The 12,378-nt window shown below is 38.4% G+C and overlaps 1 protein-coding gene across 1 annotated transcript in view; it reads left to right on the forward strand.

Moving 5' to 3' along the window:
• The window catches only part of LOC149566951 (signal peptide peptidase-like 2), a 266,964-nt gene that overhangs the window by 46,685 nt on the left and 207,901 nt on the right, over positions 1 to 12,378 (forward strand). The window contains exons 5-6 of the mRNA XM_089820167.1: positions 868 to 1,025; positions 1,213 to 1,395. Of these exons, the coding sequence (XP_089676293.1) occupies positions 868 to 1,025; positions 1,213 to 1,395 (341 nt within the window). The remainder of the gene's footprint in view (positions 1 to 867; positions 1,026 to 1,212; positions 1,396 to 12,378) is intronic.

Genomic DNA, 12,378 nt, shown 5'->3' on the forward strand with positions numbered 1-12,378 from the left:
AGCTTTCCTGAGCCTTCTATATATTTGTAACAATAAACTATTACTAGAATGACTCTGGGCCTCTTCGGTTTAGTGCTACACTAACAAATAAGTCTAGGGAAATTCATTGTTACCAACTAGGATGACAGGGTTCAATTTCTAATTAACTTGCTGATGGTTACCAGATGCTTCTTCAATAACTTTTGTGAATGAATTTAGTTAAATATAAGCCGTACCCTTGACCATGTCACATCCAAGGTTTGTAATCACAGTTCACGAAGCATACTGTGGTTGCAAAGCAAGAAAATGCAATAAAAAAAAGTAGTACTGAATGCTTATGAGTGAAAAACATAGTTGTATCAGTGTAATCATAGAAAGAATAAGTTGATCCCCGGAGTGATCATGAATATTAATTTTGAATGAGGGGTCCTAAACACATATAAAGATCACCCCATAATTAGATGGGATCTGAGGCAGCTGCTGACAAATTTAACAAAGTTGCTGGAATGTATCACCAAACAATGTATATCAAATTCAGTCTATCAGTTTTCCACAATCCACGATCATTCTTGTTGCAGTTTCTTGATTTGATTGTGTGTATATTTATGTGTATTCCATCTTTATAGAAAATCCTAATGATGGATCACAGTGTGTGATCCAAAATGTTGAGACAAAAAATTGTGTACAATTGAATCCAGAAACTGTAACAAGAATACATAGCCGAATCTGCATTAAGCAGAAGTGGTCAACGCTAACAGTTGTTTTCTTGTAAATACTTTTATTTCAAGAACGTAATATCTTCAATCTATCTAAATGCATTGATTTTTTTCATTGTAAGTTTCTAGACTAATAAAATGCTTGCTTCTGCCCATGTGGTTCTTTGTTCAGTGGAATTGCAACTCTATTCACCCAATCGACCAGTTGTGGATTTGTCTGAAGTTATCTTGTGGATGATGGCTGTTGGGACCATAGTATGCTCTTCAATATGGGCAAAAGTTGTTGCAAATGAAGAACCTGACGATCACTATAAGCAGTTGTCAATAAAGGTGACTCCCTTCTCCTACTTCGTGAAAATGCCTTTTTTTGTTATGCATTTGTGGTTACAAATGGTCTGTGGAGATACTTATTGTCATCTTTATATTTAAGAGCATTTTGTTCTTTTGAGTTGTATTATACACATCAAGATACAACAGTAGATGCTAAGTTGGTTTTCATGTTGTACTATATGCACAGGAAACATTGGGAGATATATCTGCAAGCAAAGCTGCTATGGAGAAGGATATTGTGCAAATAAGCACTAAAGCAGCAGCCTTTTTCATATTGATATCTTCAATCTTTTTGATGCTCCTCTATTTCTTCATGTCTCAGTGGATCATCTGGATTCTTATTGTTCTCTTCTGCATTGGTGGCATTCAGGTAAGAACATTTTGCTCTTTTCACTGGATAAAATTAATAAATTGTAAGTTTACGTTTGTTTGTAAAGATTTGCATAACATATTCTTGACCTAAATAATTTTCATATGTTGTAAGATTTAGTACTGAAGTGGAAGCTTCTTTTGAAATGCTTTCCATAAATGTAATTATTCGAAACTTTTAACACCTAATTAATACTGTTTATTACTCTTGCAGTACATATGCATGCTTCCAAATGGATGAAATCATTTCGTTTCTGATTTGGATTCAATGGATGGTTTGTTTTTTAAACAAAGCAAGACATAAATTTTACTAATGTCCAAAATGAAATAGGTTAATGAGACATTACAGTATAACCTTTAGGCTAGCATGGAGTGTCAATAGAAACCAAAAGTAGCTTCAGGCTAAAACTAAAACCTAAATCTCACAAATAAATGAGCCATAGCTGACAATGGTGGTGAACCCATCTATGAGAAACCCTCAAATATTAGTAAGACAGAGACATGCATTGCAAATGTTAAAATCAACCATTACCTATAAGAGAGGAAAACCTGATGCCGAAGAATATATATGATTAAACTTCAAAGAAATGAAACGAAAAGATTTTGCATTTGATAATACTTTCTGGATGGGAAATATTTTGAATGTAAATGTAAAGAATGAGGAATCTCATAAGTGAATTTTGATTAGAGAACACACATACCCTTTTGCTATGTTCCACACTGTTTTGTGGATGACAGGAAATACAATACTTTTGTGGGATGGAGGTTTGGAAAGATAGAAAGAAAGAAAGAAAGATTCTTTTATAGTCCACGATATTGGGCTATCTATATATGGGTCTATAGATGGCTTATAGTAATATGGGTCTACCTTGTACTCCTTGCTTGAGGCACCTAACTGGGCTATAAACAAGGCATACATATCTTACCCCTCTACAAGTTCTCCAGCACTAGGCCAACAAAGGTGTATATTTATATGATTTTTCTTTTTTGCATGCGAGAGAGGTAGGTAGGGACTCGTTTAAAGGAAATTTCAAGTTTAAATGAACTTGGGATAAGATATTGGGATTTCTCTAGAGTTAAGTTTTTTAAGGAAGTTCAAATATTGTAATGTGTTTCCTTTGAGTTCTAAATAAGGTAGGTAGTTTTGGGTTTTTCATAGTTAAGACTAGTATCCAGGCTGGAAATATTACCATATTTTTCAGCAATGTTTTGGTTGTTTGACTTTCTGCAACTCATGCCTTTGTGCTAGGTAGACTTGGGACCATCATTCACAAACTTGGACTCACCTTGAACTTGCAGACCTCAAATTTAAAAACTCTACAAAAGCATTGGGAAGAACCCAGAAACTTAATAAAATACTTAGACATAAAGTTTGATGGTTCGAATTTCACTCAATGGGAGCTAAGATTCAATCTTTCTTGGTGAAGGATTCATGTTCCTTGGTTTTCAAATGTATAGCATCAAAACCTGCAGCCACAATCTAGGGATAATCTAGGGATATTGTGATGGATGAAAAGAGTAGCATGGGTAGAAGCAAAGAACCAAAACTTGGAATCGACAAGGCCGACTTGACTTGTGAATCAGCTATGATTTGGCAAAGTAAAAAAACCCTTGAAATTTAGAGATTTTAATGATTTAAAACTTATTTCATGTCCCCTTTATTGAATTTAACTTAAACACACTATAACGTCATCAAATAGAAGCTAACATATATAAACAAGGAACATAAATGATAAATCCATCACATACGAAAAATGATAAGTACAGTTATTTAGAATGCCCCCAATTTTGTTGCATATGCTGCTGATTTTCATGTTGCTTTTAATGTTTACTTGCCTTTTTAGAATTACTCCATTCAGTGCTATGGTTTAATTATAGTTCATTTTATGGGAACCCAAAATTTTAAATAACATTCACTTATTTCTCATGACTTAAATGAAAATGGAGGTTTTTAGGATGCACATGTTTACAATGCTTAGAGGATTGAGAGAATTTTCTCAATTTCCCTCCCAAAATCTTACCCTCAAATTTTCTTAATGTATTCTTTCTAAATATTAAATTACATTTATATTACTTGTTGGTGGCGAGGGTCCACGGTTCAGCGAGATAACTGTTAATCACTGGTAACTGTGCACATTGTTGTTCATACTCTGTCTTTGTAGAAATTAATGTTTGTAGGTCGATCTTAATTGACTAGTCTTGTGATTAAGTTCACCTAAATTGTATGAAATCTTGGATGTAAACAGTAACTGTTCTAATTCACACCTGATGATTATATAGTAACAAATTCATGGTAAAATACTGTCTGTACATGTCATTTTAATCTTGCATCCTAACTTGGGTGAAATTAAGTGTGATTTTGGTAATATGCAGTTTTAGAATCCTCATTCATGGGAGTGATTTCTGGTGATTTTTGCTTGAATCTCATGAATTGCTGAGTTAGGCGAATTCTAATAATTTTTAATCGCTGATCTGAGTTACCGAGTCACCAAAACTCGGCAAGGTTGAATTGAATCGTAACATTGCCAGAATCGTCTGAATCGCAACGATTTTGGGATCTCTAGTTAGAACAACAATACAATTATCTGTAGAAAGTTCAGTACTATTGGCTGTTGTAGAGGTAAAAACTACATTTGACCTTTGGACGAAGCTCAAAATGTTGTATGAGATGAAGTCATTGGCAACTTTTTTTATGTTACATTAACAATTGCATAGTTTGAAAACGTGTGATGACTGATCTGTCACAGATAATCAGAACAGTTTCAACACAGTAGCAAGCAAGTTGACTATGGCTCTTAGTAACTCAGTAGCGGGTGGCAAATTGGTTTTGACAATGGGGTGGTCACAGCAATTTCTAAAGATTCAAGGTAGAAGATATCTCAAGGATCTCCTGACAATGAAGCCCTAATTGCAAGAGACAAAACTCTAGAAAGAGGAAATATTGATTTTAGACAAATGAGGGTTGAACCCAAGGGGCTCAAGCCGCAAAAGAGTAAAATGTTTGAATTGTCGCAAAAATGGACATTTCAAAAAGGATTGCAGGTTGCCTGAAGCAACCAAATGAAATCGTAGTTTGCAGTCATCTGAGCTAAGGACAACAGAATTTCAAAGACGATTGGAAGATATAGAAGTAATATTTGCTAATCTAAGAAGCTCTTTTCTTCATGTTTGGATTCTTGATTTTGGTGCCTCCTTTCACATGACAACAGAAGGAGATTGGATTTTTTGTTACCAATCATGTGATGGAGGTATGTTATACATGGAGATGACAACATTTGTGAAGCTATTGGGGAAGGTGAGGTAAGAATTAGATGTTTTATGGAATGAAAAGCACTATTTAGCATGTCAGACATGTTACAAAATTAAAGGAAAACATGTTACTTGTAGTTTTTGATGGATAAGGTTACCAATGTAGGAGTGAATATAGCTTTCTCAAGGTAGTGGAGGGAGGTTGGTTGTGTGAAAGGTTGAAAGTGTTGGCAATCTCTATATGCTGGTTGGAGAAACTAGTAGTGGAGAGGTTGCAATGGTGCTTGATGCAAAAATGGGTTCAGTATCAATCTAACATCAATGACTACACAATGAGTGATCATGGTCTCAAGGTACTGCTAAATAGAACTCTTGTAGTCGGAATAAAATTAACTATTATGTTTAGTACTTTTTAAAGCTAGTTGGGTTGGGTAGTTAGGTGTTGAGGAAATGCATCAGTTGATTTCCAACTAACTGACCCTTCTATAAATGTTTGGAAAATTGGTAATGTACTCATGTTGGTTTTTGGTATTAATAAAGAAATCATTTCCTCGCCTACTAGTACTATGGTACGAATGATATGTTTTAGGTTTTACTTCATATGTATCAATTGGACCATTTTGTGTACCTGTGAAATTGTGTGATATTTCCAATCTACATTTTTGGTGCCATTGCCTAAGTCTGGACCTGGAGGTCAGCAGGATGGAGTAATGGGAAGGCCCTTTGTACCGCTCATCTAAGTAACAAATAGTGATGGGGAAGAGGAGGAAATAACCAGGGAAGATCAATTGACACGTGATTTGGTTATGGCCTAGGAAGTTGCGGTCGATTAGTACGTACAAAGGGAAGCCCGTGAGAGAACGGTCCCTGAAGGTACAGTATGTGATGAACTTTCGATGCGACCAACAGTGTACGATCTCCTGGGAGAGATCTCTTGCCTGTTAGCACGAAATTTGTTATGAGTGGAAGAGGAAAGAGCTGAGACACAAAGGAAACAGAGGAGACAAAAACTACTACAACAATTTGCGAGAAGAAGGATGAGGGAGCGCAAAGAACGACTTGAAGATTTGAATAAGGGAAACAAACATTAAAATGATTCATGCCCTTGATTCCAAAAATATATCCTAGGTGGGCATAGGAAGAAGAAAATGAGGAAGAAGTCACCTTGTGGATACTATGTCTCTAGCAGCAGGAGGAGAGATGTTGTAACTGGAAAGGAGGACAAGGGGATTGCACGAGAATCCAAGAAGGGTTGATCGAGCATACAATTGAAGGTATACCAAACTTGGTCATCTCAGAGGAGACACCAGCAAAGAAGTTGGGATACAAAAATCCAGAAACATCGACAGGGAGAGACTTCCTATAGGAGCAAAGTCAAGAAGGAAGGGATACTTTCAGTAGTTCATCCTCGAGAACGAACTTCCAGTCGAGAGGTAGTGTTCCATCTGGAGGAAGTGTTCCATCGGGAAGAAGTGTTCCATCAGGAGGTGTTCCATCGGTAGGAGTTCCATCAGGAGGTGTTCCATCGGGAGGTGTTCCATCAGGAGGTGTTCACATATTGGCAATAGAAAAACAAAAATTACCCAGGTTCACAGGGGACGGCTCGGAGGACCTCGCTTGCCATAGGAAAACATGTATATCAATATGGCAAGCGAATGGACAAAATGATGCGGCAGAATGGTTAAATTTCCGGCCACATTAAGGGGTATTGCCATTGATTGGTATACGGATTTGGAGGCAGCAAATAAAAACATATGGAGTAATATCCACACAGCCTTCGAAGAAGAATTCAGACTCTTAAGAGATGACGATGAAATAGCAACAGAGATTTATAACACAAGACAAGGGAAGAGTGAATCTGTCAAAGCCTATAGCAGAAGAATGAAAGAGCTGATAGGGAAATTAGATGAAGATAGTCCCACCATCGACCTTTGCCGATGCATGTACTCATGCCATGGACATAGAAAGCGAGAGTAAAAATTCCAAGGCAAGAAGGCATGGAAGCTCAAGTGAAAGCTTAGAGGAGAGCGAAGAAGAATCCAAAACCATTCAAGCCCTGAGAAAAGACCTAAGGCATTTGATGAAGGAAGTGGTAGGGAGTAAGGAAGAAAAGAAAGAAGGAAGAGAACTTTGGTGTACTGAGTGTGAAAAGGGACACACTAAAGGAGCATGCCCAAAGAAAGCATTTTGTGAGATTTGTCAGGTACTGGGGCACGCAATTAAAGATTGCCCCTATAATTTGAAAACGAGAAGCGCTCAAGTCTTCTTGACCCAAGGAGGGCAATCCACACCTCCCTCCACTCCACCAAAGAACACAAATACGGAAGCCTCACCAGGAGGATATAGGAATAACAGGAGAGGAAGTAACAATAATAGCAACAACAATAGCAATAACAACACACCGTAGCGGCCACTCCAGTATGATTTCAAGGGGAGGCCGATGATTCAATGTAGGAGATGTAATGAATGGGGACATTTTGCACGAGATTGTCAAAATTAAGGAGGACAAAACGGAGGGATGCTCTGCAAATGGTGTGGGACAGGCAACCATGAGGATGCAAATTGCTCGAGAGATTTTTGCAGTCATCAGGATGCAAGCCAAAAAATTAACCTATCCATATGCTACTATAGAGACCGAAAGATTTCATGAAACAAAGAAACACATTCAAGATAGCATGAGAGAGGAAGGAAGGACAAAATCAGAAAAGCCTACTTCAAACAGGGGTGTAACGACCCAGTGAAAATAGGTGATTTATTAGAAACACTACCCCAACTAAAACAGGGGGCAAACCCGAAAGGGATAACCTCAAAGAAAGAGGAGGGAGAAGTATGGATAGAAGACAATACATTGTTCACCATAGGGATGGGGAGAACACCAATGATAGTAGAGATGGAGATAGTAGGGTGCAAACTCTCAAATACCATTGTGGATGGAGGTTCCAGTGTCAATGTCTTATTAGAAGAGACATGGAAAGAAATAGGGAAACCTACACTTTGGCCCCCGACATTTCAACTAGTGGGAGTGGAGGAACATGGAATCAAGAGTATAGGAACGTTGATGGGACAAAAAGTCATAGTTGGTACACAACAATTTTTTCTTGATTTTGTGGTTATCACCCTAGAGAAGAAAGGATACGATGCTCTGTTGGGAGGGGGATGGTTGGTTGCAGCAAAAACTACCCATAACTAGAAGTGAAACACTATCTATTGAGTTGGAGGGAAGAAAGTACATCATAGACCTCAAGAATTAGTCAGTAAGCCAGGACTTGGCATCAGACTCAGAAGGAAAAGACTATGGAGGGATGGAATTAGATGAGGAAGGAGTACTTAGATTAAGGGAATGCTCAAAAGACGACACAAGTTCCCTTAATGGATTATTTCACTGGCAAATGGGAGACTATGAATTTTCCAATGTGGAATGTAACATGTTGGAAGTACAAGAATCTGAGTCAGAGGAACAATACCCGGAAGGGTACATAGAGTATAAGGAAGGGATGACAACTCTCAACAAGAAACTTGCACACATTTTTGAAAAAAAAGTGGAATATGAGGAAGCCAAGCTCTAGGCGTTAAACCTCGGAGAAGGAGATCAACTCGAGGAAATATGGATAGGAGATGATTGGGACCTAGTATTGAAAGCAGCAACCCTTAGAATCTTCTTGGAGTATAAGGACGTCTTTGCTTGGACGTACAAAGACTTGAAAGGAGTACCCCCGAAACTGTGTGTCCATTGAATTCTATTGGTACCCGGAGCAAGACTAGTGCGGAAAAGGCCCTTATAGAATGAACAAAAACTATGCAGAAAGGGTCGGGGAAGAAGTCACAAAGATGTTAGAAGCAGGGAAATATTCAAAGTACAAACAAGTGAATGGGTATCTCTGATAGTCATATTACTTAAGAAGGATGGTGCTCAAAGTTAGATATGTGTAGATTTCAGATGTTTGAATGCGGTGACAATAAATAACCCGTTTCCCATTCTGTTTATTGATAGCATTTTGGAGGAGGGAGCCGACCATGAGGTGTATTCCTTCACGGACGGATTTTTCAGGATACAATTGTATTAGCATTGCAGAAGAAGATAAGCTAAAAACTACATTTGTGGTCGAAGACGGGTTATATGGTTGTAATAGGATGCCCTTTGAACTATGCAATGCACCAACCACCTTTTAGAGGATCATGCTACATATCTTCGATGGAATGTTTGTGGGGAATTTCAAAGCATTCTCAGATGACTGGTTGGTTTATAGTGGACAGGAGCAACACCTCAAAATTCTTGGAGAATGCATGGAGAAATGTCGGAGAGCAGGATTAGCCCTCAATTGAAAAAAATGCAGGTTCATGGTTTCACATGGGAGACTTCTTGGGCATATTGTGTGCAAAGAAGGATTTAGGACAGATCCTGATAAGATCAAGGTGATTTCGGAAATTGAAGCACCGTTCAATGTAACAGGTATTAAGTCATTTCTGGGTCATGTAGGATACTATACAAGGTTTATAAAAGGATTCGCAGAAGTATCAATGCCACTAGAAAGATTAACCAGGAAATGCGAGCGGTTTGGGTGGAAGGAAGAGCAAGAAGACACCTTTTGAGAATTGAAGAAAAGATCAGTCAGGGCCCCTATCCTCATATATCCCTACTGGGACAAAGAATTCTGTGTCCATGTGGATGCCTCCAATTATGGAATAGGTGCTACTTTGGCACAAACAGGGAAGGAAGGGTTGGATCATCCTATATATTTTGCAAGCAGGCTCCTATCTAAAGCAGAGCGTAACTATAGTACCACAGAATGGGAAGCATTAGGTATGGTGTATGTAGTACAAAAATTCAGACACTACTTACTAGCTACACCTTTTACATTTTTTGTGGACCACCAAGCGCTAATGTACTTAGTAAACAAACCGGTGATTCAAGGGAGAGTAAGTAGGTGGCTAATTCTATTACAAGAATTTACATTTAAAATTATAATGAGGCTGGGAAAATCTCATGTGATTGTTGATCAGTTGTCAATGATCAAATCAGGGGAAGCTTCGGGTAATGAGGTGTGTGAGGATTTTTCAGATGCACACTTATTCCAGATTGCTGTGTTACCTTAATGGTATGAAAAAATTGGACACTACTTATCAACAACAACCTTTCCAAAGGAAATGTGTATAGTAGAAAGGAGAAAAATTGCCTTAAAAAGTAGCACATTCTAGCTAATTGAAGGGTTATTGTATAAAATGAGACTGGACAAAATATTGAGGAGATGTGTAATGGAGGAGGAAATTCCAGGGGTTCTAAGCGAAGCCAATGAAGGACTGGCAGGGGGTCACATGGGACCAGATACTATGGTGAGGTTGGTACTTCTAGGAGGATTGTGATGGTTGACATTGTTCGCAGATGCGAGGGAATGGGATTGAGTTGTGACACTTGTCAAAGAGCAGGAAGACCACTCAAAAGAGACTTCATGCTATTATTTCCGTCCAAACCACAAGAATTATTTGAGCGGTGGGGACTAGATTTTGTAGGACCCTTACCGGTAAGCAAAAGTCATCGATGTAAGTACATAGTGGTGGTAACAGAGTACTTAACGAAATGGGCCGAAGTACAGGCGCTTCCAGAGAACACGACCCTCAGTACGGCCAGATTTTGTATAAACAACTAATTGCGAGATTCGGGTTTCCACTCCAGCTAACAAGTGACCGAGGAGTACATTTTGTCAATCATACCATCAGGAGGATGACAATTGAATACAAATTTTTTCATTCTTTCTCCAGTCCTTATTATCCAAGAGCAAATGACCAAGCAGAGGCCACAGACAAAGTAATAGTGGCAATCCTAAATAAAACTTGTGGAGTAGAAAGGCAGGATTGGAAGAAGGAATCCCAACAGTGGTCTGGGCATACGAAACTACGTATAAGGCCATTACTGGACATACTCCCTTTTTCCTTATATACGGACAGGAGGTTGTGGTACCAATGGAACATGTAGTACCAAGCTTACGGGTGGCAGTCGAAAATAGATTGGGGGATGAGGAGAGCCTCAAGGGAAGATTATGTACTTTACTCAAACTCGATGAAAAGAGGACATTTGCTCAATGGAGTACAGAGGTGGCCCAACAAAGGCGAAAATTTTGGCATGACAAGCATTTAACAAAAATGGATTTTAAACAAGGACAATTCGTACTAAGATATAATGGAAAAAATGAAATAAAGCTAGGAAAATTTAAAATCCGATGGCTAGGACCATTTAAAATATTAGAAGTAAAGGAGAATGGAGCCATAATATTATCTACTCTAGATAATAAACCTATCAGAGACCTAGTCAATGGGTCTAAGTGAAAATCGTATGAGAAAAGGAATAAATTGGCAAGTAGCTATTTTATAAATATAAAAGAGGAAAAATGATGAAAAGCAAAAATAGAAAGTGACCAAGGAGAAAAAATTGAAACAAGTCCTTATAAAGAGATGAAGTCACAAAACATTACCACAAATGATGGAAAAGGAATTGACAGGCAGGAAGATACAACTGAGGTAGCTGTACATATATCCGCACAACAAAAAGGAGCGCTCGAGGAGATAGCTGTATGGACAGCCATACGAGAGGGACGAGTGGCCGTACAAGGGCACTTCCAGGACATACCTGTATGATAGCACAGTGAGAATGACGTATGGCAACACAACGTATGCAAGACCAGTGAAAGACCTTTCTAGAACACGTCTGTACGACAACAAGGCCGTACACGACAACAATGAAGTATGTTTGTATGACAGTAGGGAAGTACATCTGTACAACAACAAAGAAGTACATCCGTATGGAAACAACAAGAAATTACATCCGTACAACAGCAAGGAAGTACGTCTGTACGCCAGAAACACATGCCCATAATACTGAGACACCCGTCCGTATGACAAGGACGACACTCCGTATGACAATAGGTTTCAGAAGGGAATTCTGTATGGCAACAGTCAAACCAGGGAGTACGTAAGAAATCTGTATGGAGGGAGGAAGGAGACAAGGTAGTACGATGAGATACAAAGGCAAGAGGAGTCATATTTGTACAGTCTGTAGAAGTTGGTTACAATCAATCACTTCAGAAGGACCATTGGTACAGGGGACATAGACAAACAGTTCAAGAGATTTGGGATTTGACTCATTAACACACAATGGTGAAATTAAGTACAGGGAATCCGAGCAGAGGAAACATTATTGACTCCAAAAAGAAGAAACCTATAGCACTGGAAGCCAAAAAGGAAATAAGGAAGATGACAAAAAAGTAAAGAGAGGACGACACAAAAAATCACAATCACTGCTGAGAATATTACATTTGAAAGTGTGATGGGAAGTGAGGGCAAGGCTTGGTGGGAGAGCGGAAGCGGACCATCCCCTAAAAAAGGCATTGTGCATAGCAGAGGTAGACAAAATAATTTTAATGAGAATTTTTGAATTAAAAGAATTTGAGCCTATACTGCGAAATTGAATTACAGGTTATGAGAAATCATGTCATAAATCTGGAGTACAACATTTCCAGCAACAGGTGACAATTTCTTATTCAACAGAAAAAATAAGTAGGGTTTTCAAAATTCCCAATAGAGGGCAAGAAGTGGATAAAACTTCTATGACAGTAGAAGACAAGAAGAAATGGTTGAAATTAATGTGCAGGAAAGATCTTACAAGTCTGGAACGAGAAGGAATCTTGAAGAATAGTAGGGGTCTGAAGAAAATTTTCATAGCAAATGATGAATGGCGTTGTGT

Source organism: Cupressus sempervirens, chromosome 3 (assembly GCF_028749045.1).
Source record: "Cupressus sempervirens isolate cs-2001-9-10 chromosome 3, ASM2874904v1, whole genome shotgun sequence".
Classification (NCBI taxonomy): Eukaryota; Viridiplantae; Streptophyta; class Pinopsida; order Cupressales; family Cupressaceae; genus Cupressus; species Cupressus sempervirens.